The sequence below is a fragment of the Nansenia antarctica genome (assembly GCF_963989245.1).
Source record: "Nansenia antarctica genome assembly, chromosome: 1".
Taxonomy (NCBI): Eukaryota; Metazoa; Chordata; class Actinopteri; order Argentiniformes; family Microstomatidae; genus Nansenia; species Nansenia antarctica.
The window spans coordinates 85,519,848-85,534,693 of record NC_137674.1 but is presented as its reverse complement, the minus strand read 5'-3'; the positions used below and the strand labels follow the sequence as shown (position 1 = coordinate 85,534,693).

The window sequence follows — 14,846 nt, the reverse complement described above, 5'->3', positions numbered from 1 at the left end:
TGTGTGTGTGTGTGTGTGCGCCTGTCTGCCGGTCGTTTTTTGGCAGGGGCATAGTCGTCTGCCTGCAGCTATGATAATCTGGGAGTACCTAGATTTTACTCTAGAGTGTGTGTGTGTGTGTGTGTGTGTGTGTGTGTGTGTGTGTGTGTGTGTGCGTGTGCCCCCACATACCCCACTATCAGTATACTGTATGTCTGTATACTTTCACCCTTAAATAATCTTAAATTAAAAATATAATCTATAAAGAAGTAAATAACGAATAACCATATTGACAGAGTGAATTATAAACCAACACATAAGTAATGTTGGACTATACTGTGTCATGTTTCACATGTCTGGTATACCTACATGTCTTTGGGGTTGTTTATTAAGCCCTCAGGTTTGGTATAGCTACATGTCTGTGTGGTTGTTTGGTATAGCTACATGTCTGTGTGGTTGTTTGGTATAGCTACATGTCTGTGTGGTTGTTTGTTCTGCCAGGTCTGGCCCCAGGACAGTTGTATACCTACCCCGCTCGGTGCTGGCGCAAGAAAAGACGGCTAAACATCCTGGAGGACCCCAGATTAGGACCCATCGAGTTCAAGATCGGTAAGAGGACGTTTGATGTTTCAGTTAGGAAGAGGAGGAAGTGGTGGCTTGGTGGTTGTCATAGCGACAGCCTGTCTCTGTCTCTGTACAGTAGGTCTGCTTCAGGCTGCATTCCAATACTTATAATAACACTAGAACAGCCATGGGTGGGGTCACGGTGACCTTGTGAGTAATTGTTTGTTTTGTATCTTTGCACTCGATCAAATTTCAGGACCCTCTTTTCATGACTTTTCCTAGATATGTGCGCTCTACCACCCCAGTATCCTTACATTTTCAAAATCACATCAGGATAAGCTAGTATAAAGCTATTTGGATAGTTTTTCCTGTGTAGGAGGCAGGCTAATTTACAAGAAGCGCCCTCTAGTGGTCTTTGTGTGTAAGTAGCAGATTTCCGTTCTAAAGAGGGGGTCTATTATGAATGATGAATGGACTTTATTGTCATTGCTACAGTACAGGTACCAAACAACGAAATTTAGGAGGGGTGGCTCCCCTGGTGTTAGGAAAGGGAAAAAAAAAAAACTTTCTAGAAAAAGAATAAATAGACCCCCCGAGGCGGCTCCAATAGTTGGTGAAATAGGCACGGCTGTCCTAGTGTTAACTGGACCCCTCTCCTTTATCTACACTGAGTGTGAAAACGTGAGCAAGGTGAAGGCAGCACGGTGGGAGGTGACCAGTAATTTGCTGACGGGTGAAAACCTGGGATTAAAACAACACAGCGGTCACCTTTTGGGTAAACAGCTGAGGGGGAGGGGCTACAGCTGAGGGGGAGGGGCTACAGCTGAGGGGGAGGGGCTACAGCTGAGGGGGAGGGGCTACAGCTGAGGGGGAGGGGCTACAGCTGAGGGGAGGGGGGGCGGGGGAAATGTAACCACTCTCAAATACAATGAGGAATGAATTCTGGATTTAGCGAGGATTGACAAATGATAGTTTCAACCATGTTTCGAAGCATATAAAGTAAAAAGAAAACATTTTGTGTTCTGATGGGGTAGGACAGTTGAACTCTAGAAAGCTACGGCATTTATAATTGTAAATATAGATGAATGCGTGCATGCATTCATCTGTTTGTGTGTGTGTGTGTGTGTGTGTGTGTGTGTGTGTCTGTGTCTGTGTCTGTGTCTATGTCTGTGTCTGTGTCTGTGTCTGTGTGTGTGTGTGTGTGTGTGTCTGTGTCTGTGTCTGTGTCTGTGTCTGTGTGTGTGTGTGTGTGTCTGTGTGTGTGTCTGTCTGTCTGTCTGTGTGTGTGTGTGTGTCTGTGTCTGTGTGTGTGTGTGTGTGTCTGTGTCTGTGTCTGTGTCTGTGTCTGTCTGTCTGTCTGTGTCTCTGTCTGTGTCTCTGTCTGTGTCTGTGTCTCTGTCTGTGTCTCTGTCTGTGTCTGTGTCTGTGTGTGTCTGTGTGTGTGTGTGTGTGTGTGTGTTTGTTTCAGACTACGAGGCGTCGTTGAAGAAGGAGGGGGGCATCCCTGAGGGTCCGGTTCTGGAGTCGTTGCTGAGCGGAGAAACGTTGGACAAGAAGGTTGAGACCAAGGAGGAGGAGCATATGAGCGAATGCCAGGTGAGCAGAGCTGTCAATCACTCACTCACACACACACACACACACACACACACACACACACACACACACACACACGTGCCATTGTGACACATTCTAGACTTTTGGTCCTCAACCAATCAAAATGTTCAGCCTTTTCTTTTGAAACACGGAACTACGGAGATACGAATCACAACACAAACTTGCTAGTCAAGCCAAAATACTGCGACGTAATGGATTGGGTGAGTAATCCCCCACTGCTACCTAGTTAACTAGAACACTACTTTACATTGTTAGCAGGCTCGCAAAACAAGCTGTGTTAGTTGACTAGCGATGTGTCGTTGATTTTCAACAACTCGGAAATGTATTCACATGTTTAGAAAGAAAAGCCCGGTCGTTACATCAGATCCTGACATGAGGACCAAATGATCAGACTGTGTCACAATCACACTTTTGAGTTTGAATCTAGCTGCCGATGAGTTTGGTGCAAGGTCTCTCTGAACACTTGAATGCACTTTTTCTTCAAGCTCTCTGCCATTTCCTTTGCTTCACAATGGCTTTCCTTACTGTGATTAATTTTGTTAGGGGTGGGGAGGGAGAGATAGAGAGAGAGAGAGAGACAGAGGAAGGGGAGGGAGAGAGAGAGAGAGGGGTGGGGAGAGAGAGGAAGGAGAGGGAGAGAGAGAGGGGTGGGGAGGGAGAGAGAGAGGGGTGGGGAGGGAGAGAGAGAGAGAGGGGTGGGGAGGGAGAGAGAGAGGTGGGGTAAGAGAGAGAGAGAGAGAGAGGTGGGGGGAGAGAGAGAGAGAGTTTTTGGGCCCTATTATGCACTTCTTAACTTGCCGTCTTAAGTCTTAATTAAGACGCACCGCCAGGTTAAGACCTACCGCCACCCTTATTATGCGCTTCATACGCGCTACTGCTATTATGCAGGTATCGCTAGGCGCCCACACATAAGACGTAAGACTCCCGTGCATATATTACTCATTGTGGGAGTGTTCATATGTTAATGAAGTGCGCTAGGCGCCCCTGCTATTATGCGATCTGACTTTGCGCCTAGCGCTAAGAAGTGGTTTGAAAAGTTCTTAGGCGCTAGACTTCATGCACGTTTTGAAACACGAGCGCGCCTCCGCGGTTTGCGCATGCGCGCTGACCCACTTCTTAAGAAGTCGGTCGGCGCGCATTCTTAAGAAGTGGGTCAGCGCGCATGCGCAAACCGTGGAGGCGCGCTCGTGTTTCAAAACGTGCATGAAGTCTAGCGCCTATGAACTGCATAATAGCATAGCGCTTATGACTTAACGCAGCCGGTTCTTAAAGGGAATGGCACCTGGCACGCTGATTGGGTTGATTGAGAAGACGCCCAAAACACACCCATGACTAATTTCTGGGCTTAGCGCCGGGTCTTAGGCGCCCACTACCGCACGCATAATAGCAAAGTGGCCTTGACCACGCCTCCACGTCTTAAGTTTACGTAGATCTACCGCCTCGTCTTATTGCTTAAGACTTATGAAGTGCATAATAGGGCCCTTTATCTCTTACTCTCTCATTCTCCCAAATCTCTCCTCCTTTCTACCTTTTTCCCCTTCTTACTTTTTCTTTCTGTCTTTCTATCTTTCTTCGCCTCCCCCCATTTTTCTCTCCCTCCTCTGTCATCCTCTCCCTCCCTCGTTCCCTGTGCCCTCTGTGGTGGTATCAGTGTCTCTCGTTGGCAGTGACACCGTCCCCTGCAGAGATAACATGCCCCCACTGAGTCCCCCTCCACCCCCCCCTCACCCCCCACCCCCCACCCCAGAGAGAGTGTGTTTCACAGAGAAACGCTATGAGTGTGTGTAACCAGATGGGAGGGCAATGATGAGGATTTAGTATTTTTGATGAGGATTTGTGTGTGGGTGTGGGTGTGGGTGTGTGTGTGTGTGTGTGTGTGTGTGTGTGTGTGAGAGAGAGAGAGAGAGAGAGAGAGAGTATGTGTGTGTGTGTGTCTGTGTGTGTGTGTGCGCATATGTGCGCGTGCGTGTGTATGTGTCTATGTGTATGTGTGTGTACGTGTGTGTGTGTGCGTGTGTGTGTGTGCTGAGCGTGTGTGTATGTGTGCGTGCGGTGTGTGTGTGTGTGTCATCTCCTTGCTGTGAGCCGTCTCCACTCCAGTAGCCCCTCCCTCCACCTGCTCCAGACATGCCAGCCTTTCTCAAGGTCGGCAATTAGCCAATTATCAGTTAAATTAATGGCCCACACAGCAGCCCCGCGGCTCCACTGGGACTAGGCCTCTGATCCTGGGCCTCGCCTGGTGCAGGTTCCCAGTAGGGAGCTAACGGAGGCAGGCTTCTGGTTTTCATTATATATTTTCCTCCATATGTTCCGTTCTGTTTAATTTTGTTCCACTTGGGACTCTCTGTTTAGTTTTTTCTCCTTCTTCTTCTTCAAATATATACTCTCAGAGACCAGCGTGTTGTGGTACTATACACATACACGTAGAATATAATGTGACTTAAGATTTTCGCTTTGGTTGAATGTTTCTATAAGAAGGTGGTTAGACCAGCTGTCTACACAAGAGGATTATGTTCCTGGTACGGGTCTGTCTGATACTGTTGGATTCATATGAAGGCTTTATGAGTTCGATTCATTTATTAATGAGATATTTTGCGTTTACTTTGTGTTGAATATTATGAAATATGTTCATACAAGGTTGCCGACATGCGGACCAAATGATCAGACTGTGTCACATATACTGTATGACATTGGGCCCTATTATGCACTTCTTAACTTGCCGTCTTAAGTCTTAATTAAGACGCACCGCCAGGTTAAGACCTACCGCCACCCTTATTATGCGCTTCATACGCGCTACTGCTATTATGCAGGTGTCGATAGGCGCCCACACATAAGACGTAAAACTCCCGTGCATATATTGCTCATTGTGGGAGTGTTCATATGTTAATGAAGTGCACTAGGCGCCCCTGCTATTATGCGATCTGACTTTGCTCCTAGCGCTAAGAAGTGGTTTGAAAAGTTCTTAAGTTTAGACTTTATGCACGTTTTGAAACACGAGCGCGCCTCCGCGGTTTGCGCATGCATGTGGGCACACATGAACACGCACGTGGCTCCACGGCAAGACGTCAATTACGGTCACAGTATAAATGCTTTATTTCAGAAGGGAGAGGCAGAGAAGCGCGCTGACTTCCTTCTTAGGACTTCCATAATAGCATAGCGCTAATGACTTAACGCAGCCGGTTCTTAAAGGGAATGGCACCTGGCACGCTGATTGGGTTGATTGAGAAGACGCCCAAAACACACCCATGACTAATTTCTTTGCTTAGCGCCGGGTTTTAGGCGCCCACTACCGCACGCATAATAGCAAAGTGGCCTTGACCACGCCTCCACGTCTTAAGTTTAGATCTACCGCCTCGTCTTATTGATGAAGTGCATAATAGGGCCCATTGACTCATGACTGAGTTTTCTTTGGGGAATGAGCGGATTTGTTTATAACTTTGGGTTTAGTGGGAGTTTTCTACTGTGTATAGCCAGTTACGTGACTGAGTGTGCATCCTTGCTGTCTGTGAAAGACACAGCTTACCTGTGAAAGACACAACGTATCTGTGAAAGACACAGCTTCTCTGTGAAATACACAACTTATCTGTGAAAGACACAGCTTCTCTGTGAGAGACACAGCTTACCGGTGAAAGACACAACTTCTATGTGAAAGACACAGCTTCTATGTGAAAGGCACAGCTTCTATGTGAAAGACACAGCTTCTATGTGAAAGGCACAGCTTCTATGTGAAAGGCACAGCTTCTATGTGAAAGGCACAGCTTCTCTGTGAGAGACACAGCTTCTATGTGAGAGACACAGCTTACCTGTGAAAGGCACAGCTTTTATGTGAAAGACACATCTTATCTGTGAGAGACACAGCTTCTCTGTGAGAGACCCAGCTTCTATGTGAGAGACACAGCTTCTCTGTGAGAGACACCGCTTCCATGTGAAAGACACAGCTTCCATGTGAAAGACACAGCTTCCATGTGAAAGACACAGCCTCCATGTGAAAGACACAGCTTCTATGTGAGAGACACAGCTTCTATGTGAAAGACACAGCTTCTATGTGAGAGACACAGCTTACCTGTGAAAGATCAGCTTCTCTGTGAGAGACACAGCTTCTATGTGAGAGACACAGCTTCTCTGTAAAAGACACAGCTTCTCTGTGTGAGAGAGAGTTCTCTGTGAAAGACACAGCTCATATGTGAAAGACACAGCTTATCTGTGAGAGAGAGAGAGTTCTCTGTGAAAGACACAGCTTCTCTGTATAAGACACAGCTTCTCTGTGTGAGAGAGAGTTCTCTGTGAAAGACACAGCTTATATGTGAAAGACACAGCTTATATGTGAAAGACACAGCTTCGCAACACGGAAGAGGCGGGTAGTTTTCGGGCGTGGTAATGGCGTAGTTAAGCGTTTATACAGCGGTTACCACATTTATCTATCAATATTTCACAAAAGAAAGACAAGACACACTTTTAATTCATGTATTTTAATGGAACTATGCTTTATTGTAAGTGTATTCATCCAGTTGTTCAACAGTTGTTTATCGGTTGCTAAGCAACGGTAGGAATGTAGCTTCGATAACGGTAATATTATACAAACGTGGAGTAATATGAAAAGATGTGTCAACATTCCATCTAGCCGTGCGTATGTCATGGATATCGGCAACGGCTGGAACGCAAACTGACCAATAGAGACAATGGACCAAACTGACCAATAGAGACAAAGGACCGGATCTATCCATTGTATAATGCAGGTTATCCATGACAGGGTTTTCTGTCACAGTATAAATGCACAGCTGTGGTAAAGCACTCTTCTTCTTTTCATGTGAGAAAATGTGACTTTCTCTGCTGGCTGGTTCATTTCCGTGTTCATGTTTCTGTGAACATTTCCAAAACGAAATAACTAACTGCCTTTCAGCCACACAGGTCCTTGGCAAGCGTCAAAGTCATGTAAGAAAGACGTTCGCTGACATATTAATTGTTTCAGTTGGAAGTTATTTGCATTGAGCAAGGGTAGAGATAGGGGAGGAGACACTATGGAAACATTCCTGCATATGTGCCTTTAATTGGTCTCTCTGATTGCACTGGTGACCCCTATAGTATATAAATAATTATACAACAGTTAGTTCCGACCAAGTAATTTGATTGGACAAGAGGCATTCCATGAGTGCCGATATACAGTATAACAGCACTGGGACTTTGAACTATATGTATCACTCCGAAATGACCGTTAATACAAAGTAACTAGCCTGCAGATGTTTGTGTTCAGGTTACTAGGCAACAGTCCAGTTGCGGAACTATTTTTTGTTGACAGAGCCAATTTTTTTTATCTGAAAACAAAAAATCATAATCTGTTGTCGCTTATTACTGTTAACTAATAAATTGCACTGTAGGGTCCTGCGGCCTCGTACCAACGACCGAATCACAGCCGTGCTGATATTCAGTATAACAGCACTCCCTCTGGTGTGATATTGCTTAAATATACAATGTTACAGTATCTAGGCCTGTAACATTGTCTAATGAACTGGTCTCTCTGTATCTTGCTCCTGCAGAAGCTATTGGTCGGTGATTTCCCTCATGAGCTGGACGTGGAGGAGATGGAGGAGGACGTTCCCAAACGCAAGAACCGCACCAAAGGACGGGTGAGACAAACCCCCAGGGGAGACCTGGGCCCTATTCCACGAAGCTCGATAAAGTTCTAAGCCTCGATAAAGTTTTAAGCCTCGAAAATGTTAGCTTGCGTTCGGTGCCATCAATGTGGCTCAAATCATTCGCTGCTTGGTTGAGCTCCTTCTGAGTCAGATATAATTAGCCTGCTCGCGACCAGGCTAAAACACAGGCTATAGTGAGACGCGCGTCAAAAAAGGCTCACAGGCGGAAACTAAACCCCGAACGACAGTTCCTCATGTGTCTTTTAGGAAATATTAGTTCCCACTTCACACGAGATAGATAGATTAGATAGTTTGACTGTGTGATAGATAGATAATTTGATATTTTGAAAGTGTGATCGATCGATAGATAGTTTGATTGTGTGATAGATAACTTGATATTTTGAAAGTGTGATAGATAGATCGATAGATCAATAAAGAAAAGAGTGTAAAAAAAGAAGTAATTGTGTCAACTTGCATTGCTGTCATCACAGCGGTCTGGCTGGCGTAGTGGTTAAGGCAGCCGACTGGAGTTCCAAAGGTTGCGTGTTCGAGACTTGACTAAGTCATTCATTTATTTATTTTTTACATTTAACCGAAGATTTCATGCAAAGGCTTCAAACACCATTGTAATCGTGTCAGTTCTTGTAAATTAGCCTGCACCATAATTTTATAGCCTACATACTTTTTTAGATGAGATTTTAGATTAGATTCAGACAACGAAATACCGTAAAAAGTGCGTCTGAAGAGGGATTTGAACCACCGATATAAAATGACGAATAAATCCTATGGCAGCAGTCGGTACCACTAGGCCATTGTGGCGTTATGACGGTTTGTAGCCTGCTGCTGATATCACCACAGTAGTAATATTCATTTATTAAAATATGAACATATAACAATAACTGGGGCTAGTATGACCTACGCATTTAATCTGTCAGCAATTTCTTGCCAAACCATTTCCCTCGCCTTGTTAATTGCGGCAGTATTGCACTATTTTACATCTTATTTTTCCGTCTTCATAAAAATCTATAATTCGGAATGCTGCGCAAATGTAGTACCCCTGCAGAGTGGAGTATCTTCATTTCGACAGATCGACTCTTCGGGGCTGCGTATGTCTGCGTGCACGCGCCCATATCGAAGATTTGTAAGCCTGTCTTCTGTGAACACTGATGACACAAGGCTGATCCTCGTTCGAGGAATCACCTGAGGCTTGAATTCCAATCTCGAGTTGCCTGAGCACCGCATTTATTTATATCGCGGCTATACTGATCCACCTTTAGTGGAATGGCCCCCTGCTGTACACCTGTTTACCTGTGACAGGCTGTTTTATATCTAACTGTTTACCTGTGACAGGCTGTTTTACATCTAACTGTTTACCTGTGACAGGCTGTTTTACCTGTGACAGGCTGTTTTACATCTAACTATTATACCGTCTGCCTGTTTACCTGTGACAGGCTGTTTTACATCTAACTAGTATACTGACTGCCTGTTTCACTTTGAAAGGCTGTTTTACAGTCTAACTATTATACATTTTCTTCAACAAAATCACAGTGAGTCCAAAATAAAGGATTTGCTGTACACAGAAACTTCACATTCAAGGTCTAAAACATACAATATTTTCCTTTTCACACGTGCCGGTGCATTACTGTACATTACTCTGTCTAATGATCGCAAGGTCTGCGGTTCGGCGGTCCGAACCCCAGCTGGCCACATGTAGAGGTGTCCTTGGGCAAGACACTGAACCCCAAATTGCTCCCAATGAGCGGGCCGGCACCTTGCATTGCACAAAGTAACACACCATCGGTGTGTGAATGTGTGTGTGAATGGGTGAACGAGAGGCCGTTGTAAAGAGCTTTGGAATAAGGCGCTATATATAAGTCAGTCCATTTACCATTTATTTATTACTGGGTATTATCTATCTAGAAAGAAAACTTAAGTATGGGGCGTTTAGGTGGCATAGTGGATTAAGCGCTGACCATGTACCGCAGGGCTCCCGGTTCGATTCCAGCCGCGGACATATCCTGCATGTCATCCCTTCTCTCTCTCTCTCTCACCCATCCTTCCTGTCATAATCTCTACTATATCTGTCATTAAAAAAAAGAAAAATATGAGTGGGACTGCTCATAATAACTTTAGAAAGAAAAGTATGTTTCGCCCTAGAGAACAACCATGAATGAAGAGGAAAATGTATTTTTTTTTAAAAAGGGTATGGAAAGAAAGAGAATTTAAGAGTGTGGTTGCAGACCGAGTCTCTTAGCTGACCTGCTGCATCTCTCTGACTGACACCTCCACCAGAGCTCACCAATCCAGCTCACTGTTCATTTCAAATAGCTACTATAGCTACTTTTCTACCGCTGCAATTATGCAAACTCAGCTGATTAGCACCTCTGATAGCAAAATCAATTCCCTGTCCCATAGTAAGTGTGCACTCGTTAACACCTCCATGTTAGCATCCTCCTCTCCTCCCCTCTGCTACGGGGCTAACGCTACAGTAACAACCTTACACCAGGATTGAAGAAGCTATCACATTTACTATTTCAACTCCAAATCAGAAAAAAAAGACACATCAATATCTCACGGGTTACTATATCGAATCACACAACGGCTGTTATACTTTATACAGCGTTTAGCGATAATCCAGAAAAATGCCGGTAATCCAATGTGATCTGATCTCATTAGAAACACTGTGGATAAAATGTCTTGTTGTTCAGCCTGAGCTCTCTCTCTCTCTCTCTCTGTGTCTCTCTCTCTCTCTCTCTCTCTCTAAAACCAAATCATTTTATTTTGAACGTCAACAGCGCACACTTCTGATTGTTATGCACACCTTAAAACTGGAAAAGCCAAATGTGGTGGAACCCCAGAGAAACAGAGACAGAGGCCAGGAGAATATACAATGATTTATTAAGGATGATATACACAAAGAAATAGGCCCTACACTAACTAGTGGAAAAACAAACATAAGGTGTGATGCAGGCGATAGTTATGGGGTGTGTAATTATACTATGTGTGTGTGCGTGTATGAGGTCAGGGGTGTTGTATTATGTGCTGCGAATACTACCCTAGTGAGCAAAGTCCGAGATCCAGAGGGGGTAGTCAAGGGGAATGTCCAGGGGTCGGGCCAGGGAGAGTGATCCAGGAGAGAGTAGTCCAGAGGGGAGTCCAGGGGTCGAGCCAGGGAGGGAAATCCAGAAGAGAGTAGTCAGAGGGGGTCCAGGGGTCGAGCCATACAGATAGTTATGTTCAAGCGTTGGATCTCCGTCTGTAGCAGGGTTAAGTAGGCGGCTGTCCAGGTGGTGATTGGGACAGCTGGGCTGAAAGGTAATAGCCCACACCTGCTGCAAACAGAGCCAGAGATCCGGCCCACTCAATCCGGCCGGGAGGGGGCGCCAGAACGAGGCTCACGGGGGCGTGTCAGATTAGGAGGCACAACACTGATGGCTCAATAGCCATTGAACACGCTATGTTTGACAGACTCTGAGGTGGAGTGTGTGCACGCGTGCGGCACCCCTGCGTCGGTCTAGACAGACTAATCATTGGATGGGCTCGAAAACAACTCTCGTTAGATGAGGGCGCAAAACGCTTCTCTCCGTCTTTTCGCTAATCCTCTCTCTCTCCGTAAGTGTTTACACTTTAACTGAAGCCCACCTGTTGTTAAATGGAGCCCAGATCTCCCTGTGAGGTGTAATCATGTCAGGTGAAGAGATGGAATAAATAACTAGTCAGGATAGAGAGAGAGAACTGTACATGTATTATCCTGATACACTTTATTCCCTAATAATAAACCTCTGATGGTTATGGATAATACCCATTTACATTTAGGGCATTTAGCAGACGCCTTATTCCAAAGCGACTTACAATCGATACATTTGACTAAGCGAGTGAATCATCAATCCACCAGTCGTAGCTAGTAATCTAGCTCAGGCCAGGGGACATTGGCAGTCTCTGTGATAGAAGGAGCAAAAAGAAACCAAAACATTTAAATGAAGAAGGAGGGAAGAGGGAAGGAGGGAATAAAGAAGGAGGGAAGAGGGAAGGAGGGAAGAGGGAAGACACTGAAAACAGCGTGGCTTGTATGGAAGCTTCCCACCTCGGAGGATTATGTGTCTTTCATTAGCACAGACTTCCTGGACCTCATCCTCATTAATGAACCTTCCAACACAACAGTGTGGGTTGTTAAGTCACCACAAGTACACACACCTACGTAACTGAGCTGAATTAAGTCACCACAGGTACACACACCTACGTAACTGAGCTGAGTTAAGTCACCACAGGTACACACACCTACGTAACTGAGCGGAGTTAAGTCACCACAGGTACACACACCTACGTGACTGAGCTGCTGAATTAAGTCACCACAGGTACACACACCTACGTAACTGAGCTGAGTTAAGTCACCACAGGTACACACACCTATGTAACTGAGCTGAGTTAAGTCACCACAGGTACACACACCTATGTAACTGAGCTGAGTTAAGTCACCACAGGTACACACACCTATGTAACTGAGCTGAGTTAAGTCACCACAGGTACACACACCTATGTAACTGAGCTGAGTTAAGTCACCACAAGTACACACACCTATGTAACTGAGCTGAGATAGTAAACTCACCCCCCATGTTCAAAACACCCCAACCTGGTGGTGGTCGGCTGTGGCGCAGGAGGTAGAGCCGCCGTCTAATGATCGCAAGTTTGGCAAATCGGCGGTTCGAGCCCCGGCTGGCCACATGTCGAAGTGTCCTTGGGCAAGACACTGAACCCCAAATTGCTCCTAGTGAGCGGGCCGGCACCTTGCATGGTAGCTTGCCGCCATTGGTGTGTGAATGGGTGAATGAGAGGCCGTTGTAAAGCGCTTTGGATAAAGGCGCAATATAAGTCAGTCCATTTACCATTTAACCTGCACTGTCCAATTGCTAACTCTCAGTAGCGCAGCTGGTTAACATCTGGTATTTGTAGAGACTGTCACTTGTGTTGACAAGTCAGAAGTGCAAGATTCGGTTGGAGCAACTCAAACTGCGGGACATCTGTTTCACTGTTTCACAGTTCAACTCTCACGTTGACAGTTGTAAGAGTTAATGAGCTACATTTACATTTTACATTTTTGGCATTTAGTAGACGCCTTATTCCCAAGTGACTTACAATCGATACATTTGACTAAGCAAGTGAATCATCAATTAACCAGTCGTAGCAGGAAGTGTAATCTAGCTCAGGCCAGGGGCCATTGGCAGTTGTCGTGATAGAAGAAGAAAGACAGATTTTTATTTTTAAAGCTAATGGCTAGGCTAGGCTGGATATAGATCTCAGACCAAATCCATCAGGTAGACTAGCGGACTAGATCACCACAATTGGGGGCTCGTCCAGGTTGATTGATTGTGTTTGATTGAAAGTGGCCAATCCCCTCTGTGTTGTTACACGTACTGTATGTGATTGTTGTTGTTGTTGTTGTTGTTGTTGCATTACCTGAAACTTGTGTTTTAGCTTGGCTGGGTGTTAGCAGTATAGGTTCTGGTGACTGGCATAAAGAAAGAGGAAATGATTGAGGTATTGATGGGAGACCTGGAAGAGAGTGTGGCAGATCCTACCATACAATGTCGAATGACGGAGATGGAGCCATGTTGAACGCAAACAACTGAGACAGCAGGAACAACAACGACAAAGGACACACAAGGCCCATTTTGATGTGGCGAATTGATTAATGCCAAAATGTAACGTGCAGGAAGTTGATATTTTCCGTTTCCTTGTTTAGAGAGAAGATAGCTAAAAGAATGAACTGGCCAGCAGCACGGTATTGGACGTGTTACTGCAGAGCGTGTCAGTTGGTCCAGGAAGCTACGCTGCTCTGGGTTGGTTGGACTCAGAGGGTTATGAGATTGTTAAAAGGCAGTGCTAAACACGTAAACAGTTGGAACGGGAGGCATAAATTCCATACCGTATGGAGAGAACCAATAGAGACTTACCTTGAATCTCTTGTTATCTAGAGGACGCATTTGACAGATTGTTGGTTGGTTGATAATAATAATAATAATAATAATAATAATAATAATAATAATAATAATAATAATAGACGTCCCTGTCACTGCTCCACCACCTTGAGATGTTCCGGGATTAAAGGAGCGAAACATCAGTGAAGGGTGGCTCCCGGCTGACGACCCTGCAGTCAGCCCACTGGCACCGTCGGAGGTGCGACAGGCAGCAATGCCCAGCAGGTATACCCACCTGTGCTTTCATATATATATATATATAGCGCCTTTCAGAAAACCCAAGGACGCTTTACAATTCAAGTGAATGATCAGACAGACAAAACAGAAAACAAACAAAGCAAAACAGAAACAGTGACTAGGGGCCTTGAAGAACAGGCCTTGGAGAACAGATGTATTTTGAGGGCTAATTTGAAGGAGTCCAGGGTGGGGGCGTTGCGGATCACTATGGGAAGGGAGTTCCAGAGAGTAGGTGCAGCCACGCTGAAGGCTCTGTCCCCAAAGGTCCGTAAGGTTGGTGCGGGGGGTGGACAGCAGGCCCATGTCTGCGGACCGCAGGTTCCGGGAAGGGGTATGCTGGGGAAGGAGGTCAGTTAGGTACTGGGGGGCGCAGGCGTGGAGGTATTTGTAGGTGAGGAGGAGGATTTTGTAAGTGATGCGGGATTTGACTGGGAGCCAGTGGAGGTGAATGAGGGTGGGGGTGATGTGCTGCCAGGGCTTGGTGTTGTTGAGGACCCTGGCAGCTGAGTTCTGCATGTACTGGAGCCTGTCCAGGGCTTTGTTGGGACCCCAAACAGGACTCCATTACAATGATCCAGTGAGGCTATCCACTTTCAAGGAATTGTGGCAGTTTGGTTTTGGCGGGAAACAGTTTAAAGATAGCTTTACCCCACACACACAGTCCAGGAAATAGCAGTGGAGGGGCCGAGACAGGCGCGGCGATGGCTGCGGATAACTGTGATCTGTTATCGTGTCACGGGGAAGGTGTGATTATCCACCACACAGGAGGGGGAGAAAGATGACCAGGAGGAAAGAGCCATGGAGGCAGAACGGTCTAGTTCATCCAAGGGGGGGGGGGGCACAC

General features: G+C 45.8%; 1 protein-coding gene across 1 annotated transcript in view; it reads left to right on the top strand.

Annotated features, from left to right (window-relative positions):
- Positions 1-14,846, top strand: part of dpf1 (double PHD fingers 1) — a gene marked incomplete at its 3' end in the record, with an annotated part of 68,789 nt that overhangs the window by 24,070 nt on the left and 29,873 nt on the right. The window contains exons 4-6 of the mRNA XM_080543238.1: positions 481-588; positions 2,012-2,139; positions 7,692-7,781. Of these exons, the coding sequence (XP_080399364.1) occupies positions 481-588; positions 2,012-2,139; positions 7,692-7,781 (326 nt within the window). The remainder of the gene's footprint in view (positions 1-480; positions 589-2,011; positions 2,140-7,691; positions 7,782-14,846) is intronic.